The following is a 13,492-nucleotide window of genomic DNA, read 5'->3' on the forward strand; positions in this document are numbered from 1 at the left end:
GCAGGACAACTGTCCCGTACTGTAATCATGTTTTCAGTACAGGACAGGAGTTCCACGGAGAGGCAGGGACTCCTAGCGTCGTACATAACTATGATGCTAGGAGCCCGGCTCCCTGCACTGTGTTCAGTCCGGGACTTGCGGCCAAAATACGTCCGTCAATTACGGACATAATTAGTGTGTGTGCACATACCCTTACACTTTACATGTGTATTGTAGGAAAGGCTCGTGGATATCGGTCGGATTGAAAGCAATTATTTTTTTTTATTTTAACAATTTTATTTACTTGAATTTTTCAAGGTAACGACACCACTGGGGGATTATAATGTTGTATATAATTTACACGCCACAATCTGAGGGGTTATTATGAGTGGCGATCAGTGATCAGTCCCATGTTCAGCTGATGGTAACACACCCAGATGTCCCCCCGCTCATCCCCTCATGACTATGGACTCTGTATATACCACTCAGCAGTAGATTCACATTATAAAATGTTACATGTAGCAAAGGAAGGAACCTATAGATGGTGGAGAACTACAAGCTCCAGAAAGTTCCAGAAGATTAAATATATATCAGGGGCAAACAAATCAATTGTTTCTATTCATCTTTCATTTTTCCACAAAACTTACATAAAATCCATCCAGAAATGTAAATTGCTACAATGTAACGGTTCACATTTCCTCTTATTTTAAGTTTTTTGTTACCATTTCCTTTTCCATAATTCTAAATTAAAATAAAAGGAAAACAAGAACGTCTCGTTCTATCAAGAAATATTAAAAATGATTTATCCGAATATTCTATTAATATTCTAAGGGGGGGGGCACTGACCCCAGCAGAGGGGTATTATAATAATGTGATCCGGGGAAGGAGCTGGTGTATAAACCGCCACCTCAACTGCCAGTCATGTGTGCTGGACATTTGAGGAAAGATTGTCCAATATTTATACCCTGACCACGACAGACACTCTGTACAAACACTGAACATGAAGGAAGCCTCTAGGAGATGTGAGGCCCCGCAGCATGACGTGGGTGGGATTAGAGAATAAGAATTGTGAATGCAGCTCTGGACGTGACTGGAGTATAATAATTGTGAGTGCAGCTCTGGAGGTGATTAAAGTATATGACTTGTGAATGAAGCTCTGGATGTGACTGGAGTATAAGGCTGGATTCACACGAGCACATTAACGTCCGTAACGGACGGACGTATTTCGGCCGGAAGTCCCGGACCGAACTCAGTGCAGGGAGTCGGGCTCCTAGCATCATAGTTATGTACGACGCTAGGAGTCCCTGCCTCTCTGCAGGACAACTGTCCCGTACTGTAATCATGTTTTCAGTACGGGACAGTAGTTCCACGGAGAGGCAGGGACTCCTAGCGTCGTACATAACTATGATGCTAGGAGCCCGGCTCCCTGCACTGAGTTCGGTCCGGGACTTCCGGCCGAAATACGTCCGTCCGTTACGGACGTTAATGTGCTCGTGTGAACCCAGCGTAAGAATTGTGAATGCAGATCTGGATGTGACTGGAGTAAAAGACATGAGGTTTTCAGTAAAGCAAATAACAAGTAATGTTATTCTTTTCCTCTAAAGATGGACGCAGACATTAGTGTTGATGGGATCCACTGATAATTTGGTGTCTGCACAGAATAAAGACGTCACACAACCTGCGCATCTCGGGGACACACGTTAGACTTCCACATGTCACATTCCTGTTTGCCCTTCATATTCCTCTTCCGTGGATTTTAGGGACCTGCACAGAGATCCCCTCCCCATAATCACAGTAACATCAGCAAACGAACCGGGGGGGGGGGGCGGCAGATCTCTGGCTGCAAGGAATGAAAATGGGGTGTGAGGTGGTACCAAGTCCCAGGATAGACGGGTCTGAGGGTAAAGAGCAGCTCTGGCTCCGGCCCTCATTCTCTTTTTTTAAGGGCCCCTTTGCTCTCTGGACGTCTCTGACTGAGAACTTTAGTCATGTGGATTTGTGTTATGGAAATCCCTTTATGTCCAGAGTGCAGCGTAATCTGCGCCAATGAAACATATTAAACGTCAACCTGTCATGTGTCAGCGCCTGTCACCCCGGATTACAATCACTGCAGGAGGCTGGTGACTGTGCCAGCAGCTCCGGACCAGCGCGGATTGGGAACAAATCCATCCTGCAGGCGAGGGCACGGACAGGGGAGGAGGCCCGGCGTTCAGCTCTTCATTACACAAGTCACGGCCCAGGTTACTTGCTCTGCCAGCTACAAGCTGCTATCCGTTCAGCAAAAGTTTAGTGAACTTCAAATGGCGATGTGTAATGGTCAGTGAACTGCACAACGCCTCGCCGTGCCTTCACATCGCATTTATAAAGAGCCGGCGATCAGCGAGCAGATCTACTCTGACAGCAAATCTCTCAGACAGACAGCGCATGGCATTTACAAGACCGCCAGGTGAAAGCAAGACCGTCTACAAGATGCCGAACAACGACACCGGGACCAGGCGTAGTCAGAGGATCCACAGGGAGAAAAACATCCGACTAGTGAGACGGAGACACAAGCACGGGGTTATAGGAATTCTCATATATGTACCGCTAATAGTCTACCAATTCTCCATTTACTGTGCAACCGAATGGTATCTATTGCTCCCTGGTATCAGCCGTTTAAGGCTGGGGAAAGGTTGACTAAAGGACAGGTGAATGCAGTCTATTGCTCCCTGTTAACAGCCATTTCAGTGCAGAAATCTCACCCCCCCATCACTACTTTGTCACATATCTCCAGCACTATTATATCCTCCAGAGACATTACATCATATGTGTGACTGATATCAGCCGCTCCTCTTATAACACTCCAGTACTATTATATCCTCCAGAGACATTACATCATATGTGTGACTGATATCAGCCGCTCCTCTTATATCACTCCAGCACTATTATATCCTCCAGAGACATTACATCATGTGTGTGACTGATATCAGCCGCTCCTCTTATAACACTCCAGTACTATTATACCCTCCAGAGACATTACATCATATGTGACTGATATCAGCCGCTCCTCTTATATCACTCCAGCACTATTATATCCTCCAGAGACATTACATCATATGTGACTGATATCAGCCGCTCCTCTTATATCACTCCAGCACTATTATATCCTCCAGACATTACATCATATATGTGACTGATATCAGCCGCTTCTCTTATATCACTCCAGTACTATTATATCCTCCAGACATTACATCATATGTGACTAATATCAGCCGCTCCTCTTATATCACTCCAGCACTATTATATCCTCCAGAGACATTACATCATATGTGTGGCTGATATCAGCCGCTCCTCTTATAACACTCCAGTACTATTATATCCTCCAGACATTACATCATATATGTGACTGATATCAGCCGCTCCTCTTATAACACTCCAGTACTATTATATCCTCCAGAGACATTACATCATATGTGTGACTGATATCAGCCGCTCCTCTTATATCCCTCCAGCACTATTATATCCTCCAGACATTACATCATGTGTGACTGATATCAGCCGCTCCTCTTATATCACTCCAGTACTATTATATCCTCCAGAGACATTACATCATATGTGTGACTGATATCAGCCGCTCCTCTTATATCACTCCAGTACTATTATATCCTCCAGAGACATTACATCATATGTGACTGATATCAGCCTCTCCTCTTATATCACTCCAGTACTATTATATCCTCCAGAGACATTACATCATATGTGTGACTGATATCAGCCGCTCCTCTTATATCACTCCAGCACTATTATATCCTCCAGAGACATTACATCATATATGTGTGACTGATATCAGCCGCTCCTCTTATAACACTCCAGTACTATTATATCCTCCAGAGACATTACATCATATATGTGTGACTGATATCAGCCGCTCCTCTTATAACACTCCAGTACTATTATATCCTCCAGAGACATTACATCATATATGTGTGACTGATATCAGCCGCTCCTCTTATAACACTCCAGTACTATTATATCCTCCAGAGACATTACATCATATGTGACTGATATCAGCCGCTCCTCTTATAACACTCCAGTACTATTATATCCTCCAGAGACATTACATCATATGTGACTGATATCAGCCGCTCCTCTTATATCACTCCAGCACTATTATATCCTCCAGAGACATTACATCATATGTGTGACTGATATCAGCCGCTCCTCTTATATCACTCCAGCACTATTATATCCACCAGAGACATTACATCATATATGTGACTGATATCAGCCGCTCCTCTTATATCACTCCAGCACTATTATATCCTCCAGAGACATTACATCATATGTGACTGATATCAGCCGCTCCTCTTATAACACTCCAGTACTATTATATCCTCCAGAGACATTACATCATATGTGACTGATATCAGCCGCTCCTCTTATATTACTCCAGTACTATTATATCCTCCAGAGACATGACATCATATGTGACTGATATCAGCCGCTCCTCTTATATCACTCCAGCACTATTATATCCTCCAGACATTACATCATATATGTGACTGATATCAGCCGCTTCTCTTATATCACTCCAGTACTATTATATCCTCCAGACATTACATCATATGTGTGGCTGATATCAGCCGCTCCTCTTATAACACTCCAGTACTATTATATCCTCCAGACATTACATCATATATGTGACTGATATCAGCCGCTCCTCTTATAACACTCCAGTACTATTATATCCTCCAGACATTACATCATGTGTGACTGATATCAGCCGCTCCTCTTATATCACTCCAGTACTATTATATCCTCCAGACATTACATCATATGTGACTGATATCAGCCGCTCCTCTTATAACACTCCAGCACTATTACATCCTCCAGAGACATTACATCATATGTGACTGATATCAGCCGCTCCTCTTATAACACTCCAGCACTATTATATCCTCCAGAGACATTACATCATATGTGACTGATATCAGCCGCTCCTCTTATATCACTCCAGCACTATTATATCCACCAGAGACATTACATCATATATGTGACTGATATCAGCCGCTCCTCTTATATCACTCCAGCACTATTATATCCTCCAGAGACATTACATCATATGTGACTGATATCAGCCGCTCCTCTTATAACACTCCAGTACTATTATATCCTCCAGAGACATTACATCATATGTGACGGATATCAGCCGCTCCTCTTATATCACTCCAGTACTATTATATCCTCCAGAGACATTACATCATATGTGACTGATATCAGCCACTCCTCTTATATCACTCCAGAACTATTATATCCTCCAGAGACATTACATCATATGTGTGACTGATATCAGCTGCTCCTCTTATATCACTCCAGAACTATTATATCCTCCAGAGACATTACATCATATGTGTGACTGATATCAGCTGCTCCTCTTATAACACTCCAGTACTACCGTATTATATCCTCCAGACATTACATCATATGTGTGACTGATATCAGCCGCTCCTCTTATATCACTCCAGCACTATTATATCCTCCAGAGACATTACATCATATGTGTGACTGATATCAGCCGCTCCTCTTATATCACTCCAGTACTATTATATCCTCCACACACATTACATTATATGTGTGACTGATATCAGCCGCTCCTCTTATATCACTCCAGTACTATTATATCCTCCAGAGACATTACATTATATGTGTGACTGATATCAGCCGCTCCTCTTATATCACTCCAGCACTATTATATCCTCCAGAGACATTACATCATATGTGTGACTGATATCAGCCGCTCCTCTTATATCACTCCAGCACTATTATATCCTCCAGAGACATTACATCATATGTGACTGATATCAGCCGCTCCTCTTATATCACTCCAGTACTATTATATCCTCCAGAGACATTACATCATATATGTGACTGATATCAGCCGCTCCTCTTATATCATTCCAGTACTATTATATCCTCCAGAGACATTACATCATATGTGTGACTGATATCAGCCGCTCCTCTTATATCACTCCAGTACTATTATATCCTCCAGAGACATTACATCATATATGTGACTGATATCAGCCGCTCCTCTTATATCACTCCAGTACTATTATATCCTCCAGAGACATTACATCATATGTGTGACTGATATCAGCCGCTCCTCTTATATCACTCCAGTACTATTATATCCTCCAGAGACATTACATCATATGTGTGACTGATATCAGCCGCTCCTCTTATATCACTCCAGTACTATTATATCCTCCAGAGACATTACATCATATGTGACTGATATCAGCCGCTCCTCTTATATCACTCCAGTACTATTATATCCTCCAGAGACATTACATCATATGTGACTGATATCAGCCGCTCCTCTTATATCACTCCAGTACTATTATATCCTCCAGAGACATTACATCATATGTGACTGATATCAGCCGCTCCTCTTATATCACTCCAGTACTATTATATCCTCCAGAGACATTACATCATATGTGTGACTGATATCAGCCGCTCCTCTTATATCACTCCAGTACTATTATATCCTCCAGAGACATTACATCATATGTGTGACTGATATCAGCCGCTCCTCTTATATCACTCCAGTACTATTATATCCTCCAGACATTACATCATATGTGTGACTGATATCAGCCGCTCCTCTTATATCACTCCAGCACTATTATATCCTCCAGAGACATTACATCATATATGTGACTGATATCAGCCGCTCCTCTTATAACACTCCAGTACTATTATATCCTCCAGAGACATTACATCATATGTGTGACTGATATCAGCCGCTCCTCTTATAACACTCCAGTACTATTATATCCTCCAGAGACATTACATCATATGTGACTGATATCAGCCGCTCCTCTTATATCACTCCAGTACTATTATATCCTCCAGAGACATTACATCATATGTGACTGATATCAGCCGCTCCTCTTATATCACTCCAGTACTATTATATCCTCCAGAGACATTACATCATATGTGTGACTGATATCAGCCGCTCCTCTTATATCACTCCAGTACTATTATATCCTCCAGAGACATTACATCATATGTGTGACTGATATCAGCCGCTCCTCTTATAACACTCCAGTACTATTATATCCTCCAGAGACATTACATCATATGTGACTGATATCAGCCGCTCCTCTTATATCACTCCAGTACTATTATATCCTCCAGAGACATTACATCATATGTGTGACTGATATCAGCCGCTCCTCTTATATCACTCCAGTACTATTATATCCTCCAGAGACATTACATCATATGTGACTGATATCAGCCGCTCCTCTTATAACACTCCAGTACTATTATAAGATCAGGACTGAGGAAAATGATGAGAGGAAATGATTAGAAGTAGTGGCGGCTGTAAAGGACATTGGCGTCTCCGCTTCCTGGGAGGTGAACATTATATAAATGTAGTGGGTTCACTCCCCCATCATGATTATCACACGGATCTTCTGTCATGTACTCGTTTATTTAGAGCACAATTATATGGGAATTTCTGCTGCTCCCGGATTACACTGGAAGGTCGTCTACAAGATTCAAATAATTATTTCCTTGTGTCAACGATGAAAAAGATCAGAAAATATGATCTACTGTTACTAACACTGATTGTGCAGGTGTGACCGACGCCCCATGTCTGGAGGTTTACCGCTCCTCACAATTAATACCAGATTATATTCTACAATCTCTTACATGTGACCGTGCGCCCCGATCTGATCAGCTTTCTGATATTTTTCACTACGCTGGTCCTTAAAGGGGCAGACACATTGTAGCAAAATCTGTGCATTGCTGCTCACGTCTCACACAGCACCTGATCACAGAACATCTACCCCGACCCACATCCCATATTACCCTCCGTCATGTTTGTAATATTTCTGTTCACATCTGTGTTGTGGCTTTCGTTCATAATGCTCTGACTTATAATGGCGTCCGTGGGTTTCGGCATGCAGCGCTATTTTTCACGTTAAATATGACGGAATCCGTGACGGAAGTGCCAGAGCCACCGATGCTGATGTGAACAGAGCCGCCGATGAGGAGGATGTGAACAGAGCCGCCGATGAGGAGGATGTGAACAGAGCCGCCGATGAGGAGGATGTGAACAGAGCCGCCGATGAGGAGGATGTGAACAGAGCCGCCGATGAGGAGGATGTGAACAGAGCCGCCGATGAGGAGGATGTGAACAGAGCCGCCGATGAGGAGGATGTGAACAGAGCCGCCGATGAGGAGGATGTGAACAGAGCCGCCGATGAGGAGGATGTGAACAGAGCCGCCGATGAGGAGGATGTGAACAGAGCCGCCGATGAGGAGGATGTGAACAGAGCCGCCGATGAGGAGGATGTGAACAGAGCCGCCGATGAGGAGGATGTGAACAGAGCCGCCGATGAGGAGGATGTGAACAGAGCCGCCGATGAGGAGGATGTGAACAGAGCCGCCGATGAGGAGGATGTGAACAGAGCCGCCGATGAGGAGGATGTGAACAGAGCCGCCGATGAGGAGGACGTGAACAGAGCCGCCGATGAGGAGGACGTGAACAGAGCCGCCGATGAGGACGTGAACAGAGCCGCCGATGAGGACGTGAACAGAGCCGCCGATGAAGATGTGAACAGAGCCGCCGATGAGGATGTGAACAGAGCCGCCGATGAGGATGTGAACAGAGACTCTGATGCAGAACAAAGACTTACACACAGAATAATGGTCGTCACTTATGTTGAACGTACGGGCACCTCGAGTGTCTTAATGTTAAGTAAACAATGAGTTCTGGGCGTAGAAGGGCGAGGCGTGGTTACCATCCACATCTAAGCAGATCGCCGATCGCCTGTTTTAGGCCGGGGCCATACATAGACTTTTGTTTCGTAATGACCGATAAATCTCTGTCCATAGAAATGTATTGATCAGCGTGAAAATCTCAAAATCGCTCCTGACAAGAGATTTGCTAGAGATTTTTTTGGTCTGGCCACACCCTTAAAGGAAAAGAGGGCGTGGCTAAGATGCGTTTACAGTCACATGTGTATGAGCGTTACTTTCTATTTCATCCCGCTGCTGTACACATTATATAAGGAATGATTATTAGGACTATAAGAGTGGGTTGCGCATTTCTTTCAGGTGGAGTCTTATGGTCGGCAGTATACAGCGCAATAAACGTGAGGTATCGGAGACGGTGATATATGTGAGTGCACAGGACATGCCTGATAACACGCAGGAATCTTGGGCCATTGTACTCGGTGGCATCAGACTCCTATTAACTGCACAATAAAGGGACGAAAGGGAAATGTGTCCGTCCCCAGGAGACGCGCTGCAAAAAAACATCACACTTCATTTCCATGCAAATAACCCCGACTGTGAAACACATCCCCGAGGACAAATACATCTAAAGGAAACGGGGATTTGGTAAGAAAAGTACCTTCTTCAGATTAATCCACTGCTTGAAGTAATCTGCGACCTGCAGTCCTAAATATTCACACTGTCCTGGAAGCCTGTCGGTGCAAAAGAGAGAAAGTGGCGTTTAGTCTCCAGTGGATGAGCGCGCCGCGTCTTATTAATCCTCACTAGTGATTATGTCACACAACAATACATGCAGATAAATACACATCCAACCTCAGCGGCCGCCATATTGGCTTACCAGCCCTACTACTCCAGAAGATACCGATTCATCACAGACCGGTGACCTCATTCAGGCCGCGGTGATGTCACTAGTTTATAATGAATTGATAGGTTCATTATGGAGTGTACACAGTTTTTCCATTTACTTTTACTGATGTGTTAATGCTACTGGGAAACTGCCATAACGCTGCTGTTGATGGATCAGTTATTCTTAGGTGCTGTTGATGGATCCGTTATACCACAGTGCACCAATAGATTAACGGTGGTGAAAGAAACCAGGGCCGTAAAAGCGGGTGATGTTTTAGCGGGGTTTGGGTGCCCTCGGCATTTCTAATGGTGGCATTTTGGTGGAGGTAAAACTTCCCAGAACGCCAGAGAAGTCACAGCCGGAAATGGGAAGTTGTGATCAGAGAGGATGAGAAGTGGAAATCATTAGCAGATCAGGTAGAACAAGGATTGTGTGAGACCACCTGCCAGGACAAGGCGACCTCTATGAGGGGGTGTGGGGGACCTACGCTGCACATACACCCAGAACAGGGACTAAGAATACATATATACCTGGGGATGGTAGGAACAATCACGCAGGGCAGAACGGGAGGAGGAGCGCAGGAACAACAATGGGGGCGAAAAAATATGATTAGCACAAACAAAAAGTGTTCACAGGAGCAAGAACGCCTAAGACTGCGAGGCCACACAATATACAAAAACAGCGACAGCGCACACTATAAATATGCATTACTGCCAAATCTACCTACAATAGGGAGGCTCTTAGTGGATAGAGATAGAGATAGAGATAGAGATAGAGATAGAGATAGAGATAGAGATAGAGATAGAGATAGATAGATAGATAGATAGATATGACAGACAGACAGATGCTGGGTATTGATTATGGGACGGGAGGTCGGGGTCCTGCACCCGCATTTCTTCCGTTTATGGCGCTGCTCTTCTTTGTAGATAGATGCGCTGTTCAGAGAAATGATCTACGTGCTGCCCACTTTGCCGCCATTAATGCAGACATGTATAGGCTCCTGCAGAACACGCCGCACTCCTTATACCTCCGATATTAACCTTATGCATAAAGAATAGCGCCGGAGGTCGGGGAAAGTGCCAGTTACTTGGACGAGTTTAATAAGTTTCCGCACTTGGTCTCTGCGGAGACACGAGCGTCAGCGAGGACAGAGCCCACGAGCCGCACAATTTCACATTTGTAGATTTATTTCCCTCCATGATGAACGCTCACATCTCCTGACGCAGTGATGGATGAGGGGCCATTGTGCGCTATCTCCGCTCACTCTTTACAGGGCATCATTATCACAGGATGGCATGAAATACTGCGGTGGGTACACGGAGGGGGAGGGGGACACTAATTGAACAACAATAGCGGAGCGCAGGGTGAGCCGGTTATCTGAGCGGTGACACCTTTATCGGGGCCGGGAGTCACAGCTCAGCACCAGTTGCTGCCTCCCCTTTGTATTGTATCCTCTCGTGCAAACAGCAAATGATACAATGTGTCAGCGAGGCGATAGCTTATCAATTTAACCCTAATTATCCTGGAGGTCAGCGCCACAAATAAAGGCTACGGAATCTCAACAGGTTCTGCTGGAAATAAAACGTAGGAAGGGGTGAAAGCGAAGAGGGCGGAGAAGGGAGACGGAGGAGTAATTGAATTGCATCTCTCAGGTGGTCCCAGTGTATCAAAAATTAATGCGGCTGTCTGGCAACTAATCACAGCAGGTTAATGTCCATCTGCTGCCGCCGCGCTGGGGGTCATAGTGGGGGGGTCAGTCACTGTGAGGGAAGGGGAACGCACGAGATGCTGAAATTCAACATCATTGACCCTCCTCGGGGGAGAGACTACAGGCCTATTAGACGGAGCGATTATCGTACAGATCTTCGTATAATCGTTAGATAATCACCACGTGTAATAACGCGCAACTATCCAATGACCAACCATTCATTGTTGGGTTTCCGTGAATCGGCCACGTCTTCCTGTGAAAGATTTTTGTTTGTCGCCGCCACATCCCCTCGTCTAATCAGAAACGTTCCCGTCGTTGGCAGATTGGAGATGAGTTGCGGTTTTTGTTGGACGTTTGTTTTGCACCGGCCGCAGTGACGACTAAACAGCGAAAAGCTTCAGCGATTATCGTTACGTCTAATACAACGTCTTACGAACGCAAACAACTCGATAAATCATCGCTCGTTCATGAAGGAATATCTGCCAGTTTAACGGGACCCCAATTCTACAGGAAGGGAATATCTATGTATTATATGCCCCCCCCCCCAAACCTCCGCCCGTCCTCAGTGCCAGGTAAACGCTACTACAGCTGCGTGTGACACCAGGAGCGCAGGTGGAGAATCCTGAGAGGAGGTGAATGAGAAGGTGCAGAGAAGATCATTCTATTAGATGTAGATAAAGCGAAGACAACTTTCTAATATTCTCTGCGTTTCAATATTTCACCATTTTCAAAATCTCTGCTTGGAGTCGGTGACTGGGAGAATTCCTACTAACATCCAAGGGCTGAAGTCCTGTAGAGACCTAATACTTCTCAGCTGAGAATTTGTAACAATGTATCAGTATAAACAATCCTCTATGACAGAAACTCATCAGCAGCACAAATCTCTCTTATGTCCTGATCGTTTGTTACAATGTATCAGTGCAGGTAAAATGTATCAACCTGGAGTCCAGACTGTATGGCTGACAGAGAATTGTCTAGACTGGAGACAACTGTAACAATCCCTCAGTTGAGAAGCATTAGGTCAGGACGGACAGTCAGGATGCAAACAAGGAATTCCTGACAGCAAGCAGAGGTCTTCAAAAAGGTGAGGAATGTAAACACTGGCCCTTTTAGATAGGCCAATGATCGGACAAACGAGTGTACATATGAACGCTTATTCCCGATCACCTCCTTGCGTACAAGGCAACGATCAGCCAATGAACATTCATCGGACGATCTGCGAGCTTATGCGACCAATAAAATAATGGCGGGCGGCAGCACATCTCACAGGAAGACGTGCTGCCGACATGATGGAGATGTATGGGGACAAACCATCGTAGTAATCCATCACCATACATTACCGATCAGTGAGCCGTCTGCCTAATCGGCGCTTGTTTTTACGGATCACATCAGGCCGTGTAAAAGGACTTATGGGTAGAATTTGTTTTCAGCATTACGCCACTTTTCTAGCCTAAAAAAGTCGTACATTTTGGTGTACATTATAGCGGCAACTTTTCTCACCTCGACACTTTTCAAAAGTGACACGGTAAAATGGGCGGGGTTAACCAGGAGGGGCGGGGCCAAGAATAAAAAACAAGGTTTAAGATTTTTAAAGACAGAAAAAAAAAAGCACAAATTGCAGCGCTGCTCGTACTGGAGCTCATGTTCTGTCCGCCTGAGATGCGCCAAACTTATTAAGAGGCTTTACATGAATAACCAACCGGAATCGACTTCGAAGCACGCTGTAGTCTCTTAACTCGCCATTTAACGTCATCCTAGTTCCTTTTTATCACTACTCAGCGACAGCGCCCATCGGATCCTGCAGTTATTCTCGTTAGTTACGAATATCTTATGTTGATTTAACCTGTTCTAAACATGGAGGCACAAAGAACTACAACCCCCTCCAGGATCCGGGATGACTCAGGGAAGAGAATCAGAATCGTCACAGAGGTCCGAGCGTTACAATGTAACATCTAACATAAGAACGTCAAGCGAGGAAACCTGTGGATGATTTTAGAGCCCTCATTAAGGACATGGCGGCTGCGCACACCTGACGGCCGGGGACAGCACGGCGCCTCCTTACACAATTCTCCGTCACATTATAGGAAAGCTGCTAATGATCGAGTTGCAGGGAGGCGACTGACTTGTTGGACAAACTGCTCTGTGTCGCTGTCAGGTATCTCGTC

The 13,492-nt window shown here is 44.8% G+C and overlaps 1 protein-coding gene across 1 annotated transcript in view; it reads right to left on the reverse strand.

The window, feature by feature from the left end:
• Positions 1-13,492, reverse strand: part of ERI3 (ERI1 exoribonuclease family member 3) — a 220,788-nt gene that overhangs the window by 156,301 nt on the left and 50,995 nt on the right. The window contains exon 6 of the mRNA XM_075832560.1: positions 9,392-9,464. Within this exon, the coding sequence (XP_075688675.1) occupies positions 9,392-9,464 (73 nt within the window). The remainder of the gene's footprint in view (positions 1-9,391; positions 9,465-13,492) is intronic.

Source organism: Rhinoderma darwinii, chromosome 7, assembly GCF_050947455.1.
Source record: "Rhinoderma darwinii isolate aRhiDar2 chromosome 7, aRhiDar2.hap1, whole genome shotgun sequence".
NCBI classification, from domain to species: domain Eukaryota; kingdom Metazoa; phylum Chordata; class Amphibia; order Anura; family Rhinodermatidae; genus Rhinoderma; species Rhinoderma darwinii.